Source organism: Euleptes europaea, chromosome 14 (genome assembly GCF_029931775.1).
Source record: "Euleptes europaea isolate rEulEur1 chromosome 14, rEulEur1.hap1, whole genome shotgun sequence".
Classification (NCBI taxonomy): Eukaryota; Metazoa; Chordata; class Lepidosauria; order Squamata; family Sphaerodactylidae; genus Euleptes; species Euleptes europaea.
This window is the reverse complement of record NC_079325.1, coordinates 43,474,979-43,488,789: the sequence shown is the minus strand read 5'-3', so window position 1 is coordinate 43,488,789 and position 13,811 is coordinate 43,474,979. Positions and strand designations below refer to the sequence as shown.

At 42.9% G+C, this 13,811-nt stretch overlaps 1 protein-coding gene across 1 annotated transcript in view; it reads right to left on the bottom strand.

Annotated features, from left to right (window-relative positions):
* The window catches only part of CACNA1B (calcium voltage-gated channel subunit alpha1 B), a 414,377-nt gene that overhangs the window by 254,800 nt on the left and 145,766 nt on the right, over positions 1-13,811 (bottom strand). Inside the window, exon 5 of the mRNA XM_056861029.1 lies at positions 12,469-12,656. Within this exon, the coding sequence (XP_056717007.1) occupies positions 12,469-12,656 (188 nt within the window). The remainder of the gene's footprint in view (positions 1-12,468; positions 12,657-13,811) is intronic.

Genomic DNA, 13,811 nt, shown 5'->3' with positions numbered 1-13,811 from the left:
TATTTGAAGTCACAGACCATCAAATATCCTTAAAAAAATTGAAATTAAATACATACATAAATAGTTATGGAGCGAGGAATGCAGTTATTCTATAGGAGTCCAGTGGCTTCTTAAAGACTAACAAAATTTATTCCAGCATACATTTTCATGAATCAGAGATCACTTCATCAGATGCATGACTAAATTTTGTTAGTCTCTAATGTGCCACTGGATTCCTGTTTATTTCACTGCAACAGACCAACGCACTGTGTGTGTGTGTGTGTTAAATGCCGTCAAGTCGCTTTCGACTCATGGCGACCTTATAAATCAAAGTCCTCCAAAATGTCCTATCTTTGACAGCCTTGCTCAGATCTTGCAAAATTACCCCTCTGTAATTAGTGTATTATGCATCTCAACTCACTAGATCAGTTTTCTGCCAGGATTTCATTTGGTATGTATTATTTATTTAAAGTACTTAATATGAATGTTCCCATCAATAAACATGAAATTTAAAATTTATTATAAAACTCTATGGTGCTATTTTTCTATACTGTGTAGCCTACTATTTCAGATTAGGAGAGTGGCAGTAATGATAACCAAAAATTATTTATGGGAAATACAGTTCTGACATATATATTTCAGTAGTCTAACCTGGATAGCCCGATCTTGTCAGATCTCAGAAGCTAAGCAGGGTGAGCCCTGGTTAGTATTTGGATGGGAGACCACTGAGGAATACCAGGGCTGTGACGCAGAGCAGGCAATGTCAAATCACACCTGAGTATCTCATGCCTTGAAAACCCTATAGGATTGCCATAAATCAGCTCTGACTTGAAGGCAAAACAACCGCAGTAGTCCTACAAACTTTAAACAATGGTAAACTATCTCATACTTAATCTAAGATTATTTACACAAGTGCTCGAGTTGATTAATTAAACATATTGGGTTTATAACTTCTTCAACCCAAAAAGTGAGGGCAGCTCGATTTTTCTTAACATTAAAATTATCCCAGTCTCATTTTTCCAACTCAGGCTGGCTCAAAGCAGCTAAAAATGCAATTAGCACAATAACAGACCATTCCTGACGGGAAGGGCTGAGCCGGTGGCTGGAGGCTGAAGGAGGAAAGGGGGTTGGATCATACAGTCATGCAAATTACGTCTAAGAATCGGCTATTATTGGCTAGCCCAGAGCAGCATATTCATATATTTAAAATCTCTAGGCAGTGGCAGAATCTACCAAAGGAGTATTTTTACAGTCCATATCTATATATCTAGAAAGCCAGCATGATGTAGTGGTTAAGGTGTTGGACTAGGACCTGGGAAACCCAGGTTCAAATCCCCACTCATGCCATACAAGCTAGCTGGGTGACCTTGAGCCAGTCACACACTCCCAGCCCCCAAGCTGGCTAGTATTTGAATGGGATACATCCAAGGAATACCAGGGTTGTGGTGTGGAGGCAGGCAATGCCAAACCACTTTCAGAATCACCATAGCTCAGCTGTGCCTTGATGGGGGAAATCTACATATCTAGTAACAACGTGTGATCCTCATCTGTGGATGTCTAAATCCACAGTTTGGGGCCACGCGGACACTAAACAGATTTTCCTGAAAACCTGGGGGGGACCCCTCCAGATTTGCAGAAAAACCAGAAATTAAAAAAATATATTAGAGGGGAGTTAAATTTCCCTCCAAATAAAAAAGCTTTTCCTGTCCATGTGAACACAATGCACTTAACATGATTCTGTGGTGGCAGCCATTGGGACTTGCTCCAGGCCTGGCAGTAGTGGACATTGGGAGCTGCTCCGGGCCCAGCCACCATGGCAGATGCCAGGAGCCACTCCAGGCCTGGATGAGGTAGCAGTCAATGCTGGGAGCTGCTCCAGGTGCAGAGTGGCTCAGTTTGTAGAGCATCTGCTTGGCATGCAGAAGGTCCCAGGTTCAATCCCTGGCATCTCCAGTTAAAGGGACTAGGCAATCAGGTCATGTGAAAGACCTCTGCTTGAGACCCTGGAGAGCTGCTACCGGTCTGAGTAGACAATACTGACTTTGATCGACCAAGGGTCTGCTTCAGTATAAGGCAGCTCCATGTGTTCATGTGATACAGCCCCTACTGTGGCCGGGCTCAGAGGTGGGTTGTGGAGCAAGGAACTGTACTGAACTTGGTGATGGGGGTGGGTGGGAGGGAGATGAGATTTCCCCCCCAGCGAGTCTCATAGCCCCCCCACCCCACTTGTAACATCTAATACACATATACCAAGTGGATCCAGAAAAAAAACGGAGAACTCTACACCTTTGTAAAAATGTAACAATAAATTAAGCTGATAATTTGCTCTAAATGGTACTCCAATTGTGATGCAAAAGACTTGCGTGTGTGTGTAAAGTGCCTTATGATATGCCTGAAACTAACAGGGCCAAACTAGCTACTTTACCCTTAATCCTATGGTTGCCTGTATTTTCTTCCTACTTGGAGCAAACAGAAGCCCAGAAGTGGGAATCTAGATTGTGGGGGAGGGGGGAAATACCTTTTCCTCCTCCTGTGCAGCAGCCCCCATGTGAAACAAAACCCCATGTGGTAGCAATTTAAGGATTAAAAACAGCAGGAAAAATACATTCACACAATTTGACTTGGCTGTAAGGCAGAAGCTAATTAGCTCTCTTTTTTTATTAAAGCATGGCAGTTCTTAGACAAATATATTATCCAATATACTTTGCCACTCAGTCAGAACCAGAGATAACCCAGTATCTACCCCAGAAAAAACATATCAGTACAATGAGAATGGTGTCTTCATTCTTTGGCCATTTGTTTCAGTTCACAGCTGCTCTTTCAAATTAAGGTAAACATTATGAGAAACAAATAGTGTGTCAAAAACAACAAAGGGAAACCTGTATTTCTTTCTCTCCTTGGTTTAATACAAATACAAATGTCTCGCAAAACATTTCCCCCCATTTTGCTAGCTAAAGGAACTTTTTTCTCTCCTCTCTTCAGAATGGTAATTCAGAACGAGGAATTTTGCACACAGTGCAAAAATCTCAAGCTTGCCATAAATTCCCCACCCACAGCCTCCGACCCATTACTGCCACCACAGTCCAAGCCACACCTCTCTGCCACCAGCGCCCCCACTCTTCCCATGCCCGGGGCAACTGCTACCCCCAGCTCCGCTGTACATGCAGCCCTGAGGCTGCACCCCCAAAATCTCCAGGTATTTCTCAACCCGAAGCTGGCAACCCTAATAGGAAGCCTCATTTATTCAGCCCCAACTCAGCAACTTGTGATTTAGTGGGCAACAGCAGTTAAAATAGCTTCTGAACAGACGAGCAATACCAGTGTGGGCTATGAGTCTTTGAAATAGTAACTCTCATTGCCCCCACCCAATAACCACCAACTCTACAAGATTCCAGTTCAAGTGGCGGGGTACATACTCTGCACTACACACACACACACACACACACACGCATACACACAACCTCCAGACTCTGCACAAAGATAATCTGAAATCTGCTCCCAAGTTGACTATTTAATTCAAAAAACTTGGCATGGAAAGCAGACGCCTTGTATTCAATGAGTCAAACTACTGGGTTAATTAGTTCTTGTAGGTTATCCAGGCTGTGTGACCATGGTCTTGGTATTTTCTTTCCTGACGTTTCCTGACGTTTGTGGCAGGCATCTTCAGAGGAGTAACATGATGTTATTTAGCTCCATGGCATGAAAAGTGTGAACTGCCTACTTCCATGTATTAAGCCTGTATTAAAGGGAATGGATTTCTTTGTTTCCTGGCAACCCTAATACTAAGGAGTTCTGCAGGACAAGGCCTTTTCTCTCCCTACTAATCTTTAAGTGCTAAGCCAAAGCTGTTCCTTTCTGTAGAACCTTTAGGGATTTTTAATTTTTGAACGTTGTAATATACAACTAATGCCATCATTGTCCTGTTGTGATTACCTGTCTTGCTTTTACTTGTAGTTTAAGTGATTTGTTTTAATTTGTATCATAGTGAGGTTTTATTAGCTGTCTTGGAGATTCTCCCCTCCCCCCAAAGCTGGATGTCAATATTCCAACTTTATTTGTTCAAAATAAGCTGGCTTGATAAATAGCAAGGTCAGGATCCAGAAGGCCATGGGTACAAATCTCATCTCAGCTACAAGTTTACTAGATTAAATTATTCAAGCCATTCTCTCTCATTCTCTCCTGTCTGTGATATGGGGGTAGGGTTGCCAACCTCCAGGTAGTTCAAAACTATGGCATTGAAGTCCCTCCCTTCCCCAAACCCCGCCCTCTTCAGGCTCTGCCCCAAAAACCTCCCGCCGATGGTGAAGAGGGACCGGGCAACCCTAGTCACCTATGAACAGAAGTATTCTATGTGAAGTTTTTCATCAGTACTTTCCCCACAGAGCTCTACATAGTTAGGAAAAACTTTTTCACAAGTAACCCTCTCTTTCCTGTACAGATGTGTGGTGGGGAAACCTTGTCAGTTTCACCAGTGTAAATTTCCCTCTATGATGAAATTTACAGGATCAAGGAAATGGCTTATCTGTTTCACTAAAGCTGATAACCTTTGCTCCCCAGTTACGGGAAAGCAGATCCCTCTTGAACAATAAAAATAAAGTTGGCCCTTTTGATTATCCCAGCTCTGGCGTCAGCTCTCATCATTACACATCCGCGGACAATCTTCCGTTCTCCAGTGAACCTGAAATTGCTTTTCCCCTAACCTGGCCAGCTTTCCTGGAAAGAAGGCAGCAGAAAAATGAAGAGAGATGGCAGTGAGGCCAGCTTGAAGGATAAAAGTGAGACTGCATCTGAGTCAAATTGCAGGATACTATAGACTAGCATTGGTGGGGGCAGCAGTGGAGTCTGTTATCTTGCATACCTGGATGGAGAGTGATGAAATGCACAGTGGGAATAATATAAGCTTGTGAACTGTAGTAATGTGCACTAACTGAAGCAGGAAAGGATTCCTGAGTGATACTTAAAGAGCTTTAAAATGCAGGCGATTACAGCCCTAGACAGGACATTTAATGGCCTTTCCCAGCCTCCCTTCTGCCTAACAACCTGCCACCAGGTTTCCGTCTTCTACCTCCCCCCTCAAAAGACAACAGTATAATGGCGCTGAGAGAGAAGATAATATCAGTAAGCTTGTAAGCAATTTAGGAGTTGATATTTTAAACATTTCGAGTCAATTATCTTTGGCAGCTGTTTTGCCTGGTTATGTACAAGGAGTTCATTTCATGTTCCCATATTCTTTACTATTGTTTTCCAAGTCTCCTTTGATTTGATGGCACATTTCTAAGAACATTTAGTCACAAGCACAGACAGTTAGTAGAAAGTGCCCTCACTACAGTGAACTAATGATAATAAATATTCAGCACATATTAATGGTTTAGGGTATATAGAGAATAAAGGATGTAACCTATCCTTACAACGATCAGGCAGGTCAGTACTAATGTCCCCACATGACACATGAAGGGGCTAAAAGAAAGGTTTATTTTATATCCCACTTTCCCCCCTCCTGGGGACCCAAAGCAGCCCATCACATCATTTTCTCCTTCTCCACCTTATCCTCACAACTACCAACCTGGGGGGAACGTTAGGTTGAGACGTTGTGAAGAGCCCAAGGTCATCTGACATGCTTCCACGAACAGAGTGAGAATTCAAACCTGGTTGCCCCGGGCCCTGGTCTGATATTCTAACAACGACCCTACAATGGCTCTCACCTAGGCCACCTCTGAACAGCAGGAACCTCTGGACAATGGATTTCCCAGTTCACAGCTCAGATTCTAAGACTTTAAGCTACTGCACTAATTTTAAAAATTCTGTTTTATTTAAAAGGTTCATAGGCTACTTTCCCATCAAAGGATTCACAGAAGATTACAACCATTTTAAAACTGATAAACCCACTTAGTACTTAATTTTTAAATTATGTATTTTTAAAAAACCAATAGTTCAACAAAGCTACTCCAGCTATCAAAAATAAAAAGTAAATAAAAATAAAGATGTTCTTATTCTCATAAACCATTTTACAAAGTAGCAGAACAAAAAATAAGAGCTGCATTGATTTATAAGCTAAAGGCCATTTGCAAAAAAGGAAGGTCAACAAAGGGTTAAGGAGAACTTCCCCTGGAGGACACTACACAGTCACAGAAGGCATATTTTGTTTCATAAATGGGCATCAAAGCATCTTACTAGGGAAGTTCCTGCATTTTCCCTCATGGTGCAAATTTACAGATGTGGGAGAAGAGATTTTAACCAGAAAAATGTTGCAAGGGGAAAGAGTCAATACAGAGAAAGCGTTGCTCCAACCAAGAGAGTATACTCTTTCTCCACACACATACTCACTTTCACCTCTCTCTTTTTTAAAGAAGTTGGGAAATACAAGCATGGATCCCCCCCATATAATGTAAATTTTGGCCCTGAATGAGCAGTAGAAAAAGGGAGGTTGAAATTAGGATTGCCAACCTCCAGGTACTAGCTGGAGATCTTCCGCTATTACAACTGATCTCCAGCCGATAGAGATCAGTTCCCCTGGAGAAAATGGCCGCTTTGGCAATCGGACTCTATGGCATTGAAGTCCCTCCCCTCCGCAAAAACCACCCTCCTCTACCCCAAAAACCTTCTGCCAGTGGCGAAGAGGGACCTGGCGGCAACCCTAGTTGAAATCCCCTGTAGTGCATTTCTTGTTGTATCACCTGGGGCTGGGGCAGCTTTTCTCCTCCTTTCTGGGGTAGACCAACCGTCTTTGCTTGTGACATATGGTATTCTGTATTCTACGGGTGATCTGTGGGGGGGGGGGATGTGTGGCTACTCCTCCCTCAAAAGAAGAGATGCAGACTATATGGTCATTTGATGCCTTCCAACTCTATTTGGAAGAGCTGGAACTTCTAACACATAATCTGGGGTTTTTCCCAAACCCATAAAACTCTCACTAAAACCACAGAAGCTTTCTCAGAGAGCTGTTTTCCAGGGCCTCGTGTGTTGCCGTTTCAAGAACGGACCTCCCCAGCTTCTTCTTAAAGCTTTTTACCTCTCGGATGCTTTAATCTCTCCGCTTAAAGTATAAATCACTTTCCAGATAAACTCTTGCTAGAATGCTTTCATAGCCTCCAATTAAAAGGAAAAGTCCTATGAAAGCTTAAACCATGAACAAATGAAGCAAAAAGGAAGGAAGATTTGTGTGTTCAAGGAGAACCACCTATCCACCCTCTTGCTTTTTTAAGCTCCTTAATTATCATAGACACAGAAGATGCCAGGGGCGGAATGTATTCCAAACCAGCCTTTGAACATAAGAAAGGCCCTGCTGGATCAGTCCAAGGCCCATCAAGTCCAGCAGTCTGTTCACACAGTGGCCAACCAGGTGCCTCTAGGAAGCCCCCAAACAAGACGACTGCAGCAGCCCCATCCTGCCTGTGTTCCACCCAAGATAATAGGCATGCTCCTCTGATCCTGGAGAGAACAGGTATCCATCATGACCAGTATTCATTTTAACTAGTAGCCATGAATACCCCTTTCCTCCATGGACTCACGGTTTGCCCTAAAACCATTATTTTCCCCAAGCCAGTATAACAGAGCTGAGCTGTCTCATCGAGAGTTGCCAGGTGGGTGGTATCGGCGGGCAATTGTCCGCCAATCCACCAAGTTGCTCTGGAGCCGCAGCAATTGTCCGCCAATCCATCCAGTTTCACTTGGGTGACCGCACACGATGACGGCACTTCTGGTTTTCCTTCCAGAAGTGCTGCATCGCCGCAGCTGCTTTTGCACTCAAACCCTGCTTTTAAATCCGCCGTGGCGACGTGGTGCTTTCCAGAAGCAAAACCGGAAGTGCCATCATCATACATGTGCATGCGGCCACCCCAGCCCCGTCCCCTCAAACCTCCCATCGGTCGGGGGGGAGGGGACCTGGCAACCCTAGTATCGGCACATGTGTGAAACTCCAAATAAGCCCACTTCCTTCGGTTAGTGAGAAGCTATGAAGATCACCCGTACTGATTAGAAGCAATCTAGCTGACAACTTCAGCTGAGTTGCTGAGCATTTCTATGCTCCCATCCTCCCAAAAATTGTTTACAAGGTTGCCACTATGAGCAGGTCCACACCTTAGGTGGCAAACATGTTCACTGCACACTGCAGTGATATTTTCCACAGCAAATACATAAAGTGTAAATGACATACATGCATGTAACCATGTAGCCTAGAGTTGCTAGCCTAGTCAAGGTTCCCCTGCATGCACATGGGCAATTATTGCTGTCTATGCTTTATATATTTGTTGCGGGAGCTCCTGTGTGCACCAGCAGAAAATATATTTCCTGCACCAGGTGTGAAGTTGTCCTAACACTCCATATTCATGTTAGCGTTCCCATTGCTGAGAAGTCCAATTACCACCACACCAAACAGCAATACTCTCGCTATGAAAAATCCACATTACACTACACTTCCGTAGTGCTGAAAGGTCGCAGTGTCAAACCACCAAGCAAGTCTAACATGGCTTCCCCTGTTGCTTTCCAACGGGCAAGAAGAAAATGCAGAGTCACTCACAGCGGGTAGGTAATTATCAGGAAATGGAAGGAAATGACAAAACAGCATTTGATGGAAGCATCACTATCATGCTTCCTCGAATGTGACTGGCCACATAATAGTTTCCTTTGTTTCTGTTCTTTATGCTTGTAGACGAACAAGTCATAAGCAAAACAACTGAATAAGTTCAGTAATATAATAATACAAAATTTAAGGTAGGCACTTAGAAAGATGTGTCAGATTAAATGCACTATCACTGAGAGCCAGCATGGTGTAGTTGTTAAGAGAGGTGGTTTGGAGGGGTGGACTCTGATCTGGAGAACAGGGTTAGATCTGGTGAACTGGATTTGTTTCCTCGCTCCTACACACGAAGCCAGCTGGGTGACCTTGGGCTAGTCACGCTCTCTCAGCCCCACGTACCTCACAGGACATCTGTTGTGGGGAGGGGAAGGGAAGGTGATTGTAAGCCGGTTTGATTCTCCCTTAAGTGGCAGAGAAAGTCAGCATATAAAATCTAACTCTTCTTCTTCGTAGTTGTCATTAAAAGTCATAGATAAAAATTTTGCCACGGCGAGGGTTACATTTGGATCTGTATCAGCCAATAGATTTGCAACTACCTCTTGCTTTAGAACAGGTTCTCACTTCTGAATGTATACTGTGATCCATTTATCTCTGGCGAGATCAGACTTTTTCAATCAATTAAAAAAATGCCGAACAGTGTCCAAATTCCCCGATTTACAATCACAAAATTGTTCAGAAAAAGGGATCCCTGAAAACCTGCCTGCTAACTCCCCCAATGATAGTGCATTTAATGTGGCCTTGGAGAAAAGTATTCTATATTTGGGGACAGTTAAAAATTTACAACAAGCAGGTAGGATCCTTGGAATGGGGCGGCCCAGACAGTACAAGGAGCATACCCTACGTGCTCTACAGCCAGTGGTCCATTTGTCAAGGTGCAACACTCTAGATCTAACCAATTTACATGCAGAAGGATATTCCATTTGCCTTAAAACCTCAAAGGACAAATTCAGTCTCTACAATCTATCATCAACTAATTTTTGCCATGAACTCCAAAAGTCATATTTGGTCTTTTATGCATGGCTGTTTCACTCGCTGTCACCCCTCCAACAACTTTGGGTCTTTGGGTTGATTATGCATGCTGATTCTGACTGTCAGAGGTTGCCTCGCTTCCTCCCTGCATTTCCCTACATTTCTCTACGTTTTCCCCGTGTTTTCAAATTCGAGATAAAACAGGCCTCTGAAAACATGGGCAAAATGCAGGGAAATGCAGGGGGAGAGCAAGGAGACCTCTGACAGTCGGAAACGGCATGCATAATCAACACAAAGACCCAAATTCATCGGAGGGGTGACAGTGAACGAAACAGCCATGCATAAAAGACCTTTATCAAGTAAATGCAAATGGCACCCATCTGAAGAATAAAGAATCTAAAGGTAAATGTCACAACCCAAGCTTTAGCTTCCAAAGATGGTTCTGCAAATTCCAAACAAATTGCTGGACCAGAAATACATGTTGGCAAGCTGGACATGGAGTGTAAAAAAGAAATTACGCAGGCCACACTGTAGTAATACGGTCAGGTGAAAGACAGTGACTGTAGTTGGCAGTTAGTATCCTGTGTCATACTTTCAATGTTAGGGACACACAATAATAATCCCTTATAAATTTAACAATTTCTTCTTTCTTTTATCCCACTTCATCAATAGGGTTGCCAACCTCCAGGTACTAGCTGGGGATCTCCTGCTATTACAGCTGATCTCCAGCTGATAGAGATCAGTTCCCCTGGAGAAAATGGCTGCTTTGGCAATTGGACTCTATGACATTGAAGTCCCTCCTCTCCCCAAACCCTGCCCTCCTCAGGCCCCACCCCAAAAATCTCCAGGTATTTCCCAACCTGCAGCTCGCAACCCTATTCATCAAGCAGCTTCACACGCCAGACATCATACTATGGGTTTAGCACTACATCTTTCTGAAGCTGTATCATGTCTAGTATTTAAGGAAATGTAGGCCACTAGTTCTAAGCTTTGACTGTATCTCTCTTTGTGTGTTAAGTCCTGTCAAGTCGCTTCCGACTCATGGCGACTTCATGGATCAATGTCCTCCAAAACATCCTATCCTTAACAGCCTTGCTCAGGTCTTGCAAATTGAGGGCTGTGGCTTCCTTTATAGAGTCAATCCATCTCTTTTGTTGGGTCTTCCTCTTTTCCCACTGCCGTCAACGTTTCCCAGCATGATTGCCTTTTCCAGTGACTCTGGTCTTCTCATAATGGGACCAAAGTACAATAGCTTCAGTTTAGTCATTTTAGCTTCTAGGGTCAGTTCAGGCTTGATTTGATCTATAACTCACTGATTTGTTTTTGTTTTTGGCAGTTCACAGTATCTGTAACTCTCCTCCAACACCACATTTCAAAGGAATCTACTTTCTTTCCTATCCAGCTTTCACATCCATACATAGTAACAGGAAATACGTTGGCATGAGTTAACTTGATCTTGGTTGCCAGAGACACATCCTTACACTTAAGAATCTTTTCTAGCTCCTTCATGGCTGTCCCTCCTAGTCTCCATCTCCTTCTGATTTCTTGGCTGCAGACTCCCTTTTGGTTGATGATGGAGCCAAAGAATAGAAAGTCTTGAACAATTTCAATTTCCTCATTGTCAACCTTAAAGCTGAGTAATTGGAGGACTCTATGAATTGTATGCCCTGCATACACACTTTTCAATCCATCTCAGAACACAGATATTACAAGCAAAATATATTATGCCTACAGGCTTGTTACACAGAGGTTCATTTTAACACAGCCTTGGATGCAGAAAGCATGTTATTGACAACCGAGGACTTTAATTATTGGCAGGAAATGGGCTCAAGGTTGCACAAATTAAGGGATATGTCAGGCAGCAAAGCAGCTGAGGCATGCAGGAAGGCAAGATGCCTCTCTGCCAGGATCAGCCTCATAGCCGGTACACATGCCCATTTTTTTTGCTGACAGAGATAAATCTCCTTGTCAAAAGAGTAATGTGTAAAGTAGCTCTTCGCAAATCAAGCTCATAGCTTTAGCATTGTCTCATGGAGTCCAGGCTAGGGCGTCAGCCACCGATAAATGATGACAATTCCTGGCCACTAAATTAAGGGTGCTGACATCTGAAGAGTATGGTATTTGCCAAGAAGTTAGACTCACAAAGATGTGGAGAAGGGGAGATTAAAGAGTTGGAATATCTAGTTGCAATGGAAGATTTGGGGAGAAAAGGTGGTTTCCACACTTGTGCTGAGAGCTGGCTGGAAAATTTGGGGGATGTGGATTTGAGGCCTCCTGCATGCACACCAATTTCTGAAACCCTAATCAAATACTCGCTTAACAGATGTATTTGTATATAAACAGATTATTGGAAACCTGCAGCCAAATATTTGCTGGTGATTTTAAACTCATATGTAAAACTGGCTCCCAGCCATGTGCATTTCTAATCTTCACCCATTATTTTTTCCAGTCTCCATTATCCTTTGGATTTATCCCTCTGGCCACCTCCTCAATTTCCTAGGGCCACTGGTTTTCCAATCTCTTCATATATAGCAACAAAACAAGGGGAAGAAAAACCTTAACCCCATGAAACTAGAATAAAGTACAGAAAAGGTAAGGAATCTTCCCCTGAATCCACTGATTGTTCTCATTTCCCACCTTCCCTAGGACATATATTTCCCCATAATCCTTTAAACTATTCTCTCCTCCCTTTCCTTCTCTCCTGAAGGCTGTCATCCTTCAAACCTCATTCACTCTCTGTGGTCCTGTTTTAATGATAATTTCCCAGTGTTCCTGCCTCCTGAACTTTTCCTAGCAGTCCTGTTCCCTCAGCCCTTCTCCTGCTTCAGCCTCATTCACTTAGTTGTGAGTTCCTAGACAAAAAAACAACCCGAAGGCTCTCTTATGAAGTAATAGCAATTCTGAATCCAAGATACCGTTCTACTGACATTACTGGTTGTACTTACATTGTAGAGGATGTCCGTCCACCCTTCCATGGTGATGCACTGGAAGACTGTGAGCACCGCAAACAGGATGTTGTCAAAGTTGGTAATTCCAAAGTTGGGGCCTTCCCAGTACTTTTGGCATACGGCTCCTTTATCACATTGCCTGGCAGGTGACTCCTCACCACATGGGAATTCTCCCACCCTCTCTTCTGTGAAGCAGGTGGAAAGGGGGAGAAAAGTCAGACAGAGCTAACCGTTAAGGATTACTAAATTAATATTAAGCATTGAAAGAATCAGCTTGTTTGGACTAAACAATTCAACCATTCAAGATCAGGGTCTCACCACCACCATGTAATACAGAACCACTTTCAACTTTTTTTTAGCTTCTTCGCAAGAGGGAAGGTGGCATGGTATAGCCCAATCTCATCAGATCTCGGAAACTAAGCAGGGTCGGTACTTGGGAAACCACCAAGGAAGACTATGCAGAGGAAGGCAATGGCAAACCACCCCTGCTTGTCACGTGCCTTGAGAAACCCCTGCTGGGGTTTCTCAAGTTCATTACACACACACGTTCATTATGTTCTGTCACTTTCTCTCCTCCCTTCTCTAATGAGACTCACAAGTCATCAGTTAAGGATCAATAAATCAAAGGACTCTTACTCTACCAAATAGAAATATAGAGATATACCTTTTAGACAATTAATTGGTTACATTAAATCAATTAAAACCCACTTCATTATCTAAAAAGGCACCCCATACATTGGGCAATGCTTTTTTAAAAAAAATGTTAATTATTTTAATCATAAAACTGCAGGTGGTAGGTGCCTTCTTAGAAGAGGCATTGCAGTTTGCTTCACACACCATAACCGCAAGCTGATCTTGTATTGAAATAAACTGAACTGAACACACCATAACATTTTAAATTCATTCCTCTTTCACTCTTCCACATAAGGGAACGTCTCATCTAAGATGAAGTCTGTTTTGACAGACATGTGCCATCTAAAAAGAAATTGTTTTTTTCTTCTGTTGTCCCTATTCTATTTCTATTATTTTATTTACATGAACATGTATGCTGATTTAACCAATTAACATCACATGAATGTATCAACTAACCATATTTAATTGCTTAACAATCCCTTGAAGAGTATAAAGGGTTTTTTAAGTATGCCTGCACCAGACATATCTTCACACAAAATTATCCCCAAAAGCAAAATCACACATTTAATTCTGTGCCACACCCTAATCAGCTCTCTCTTTTCACAACTTTTAGAACATAAAAAAGCATACAACAAGACCCTTGCAAACAGTTTTGGATGCCTGTTATTTCTGCCCTCTTTCCCTGTTGCCACTGAAACAAGGAAAAT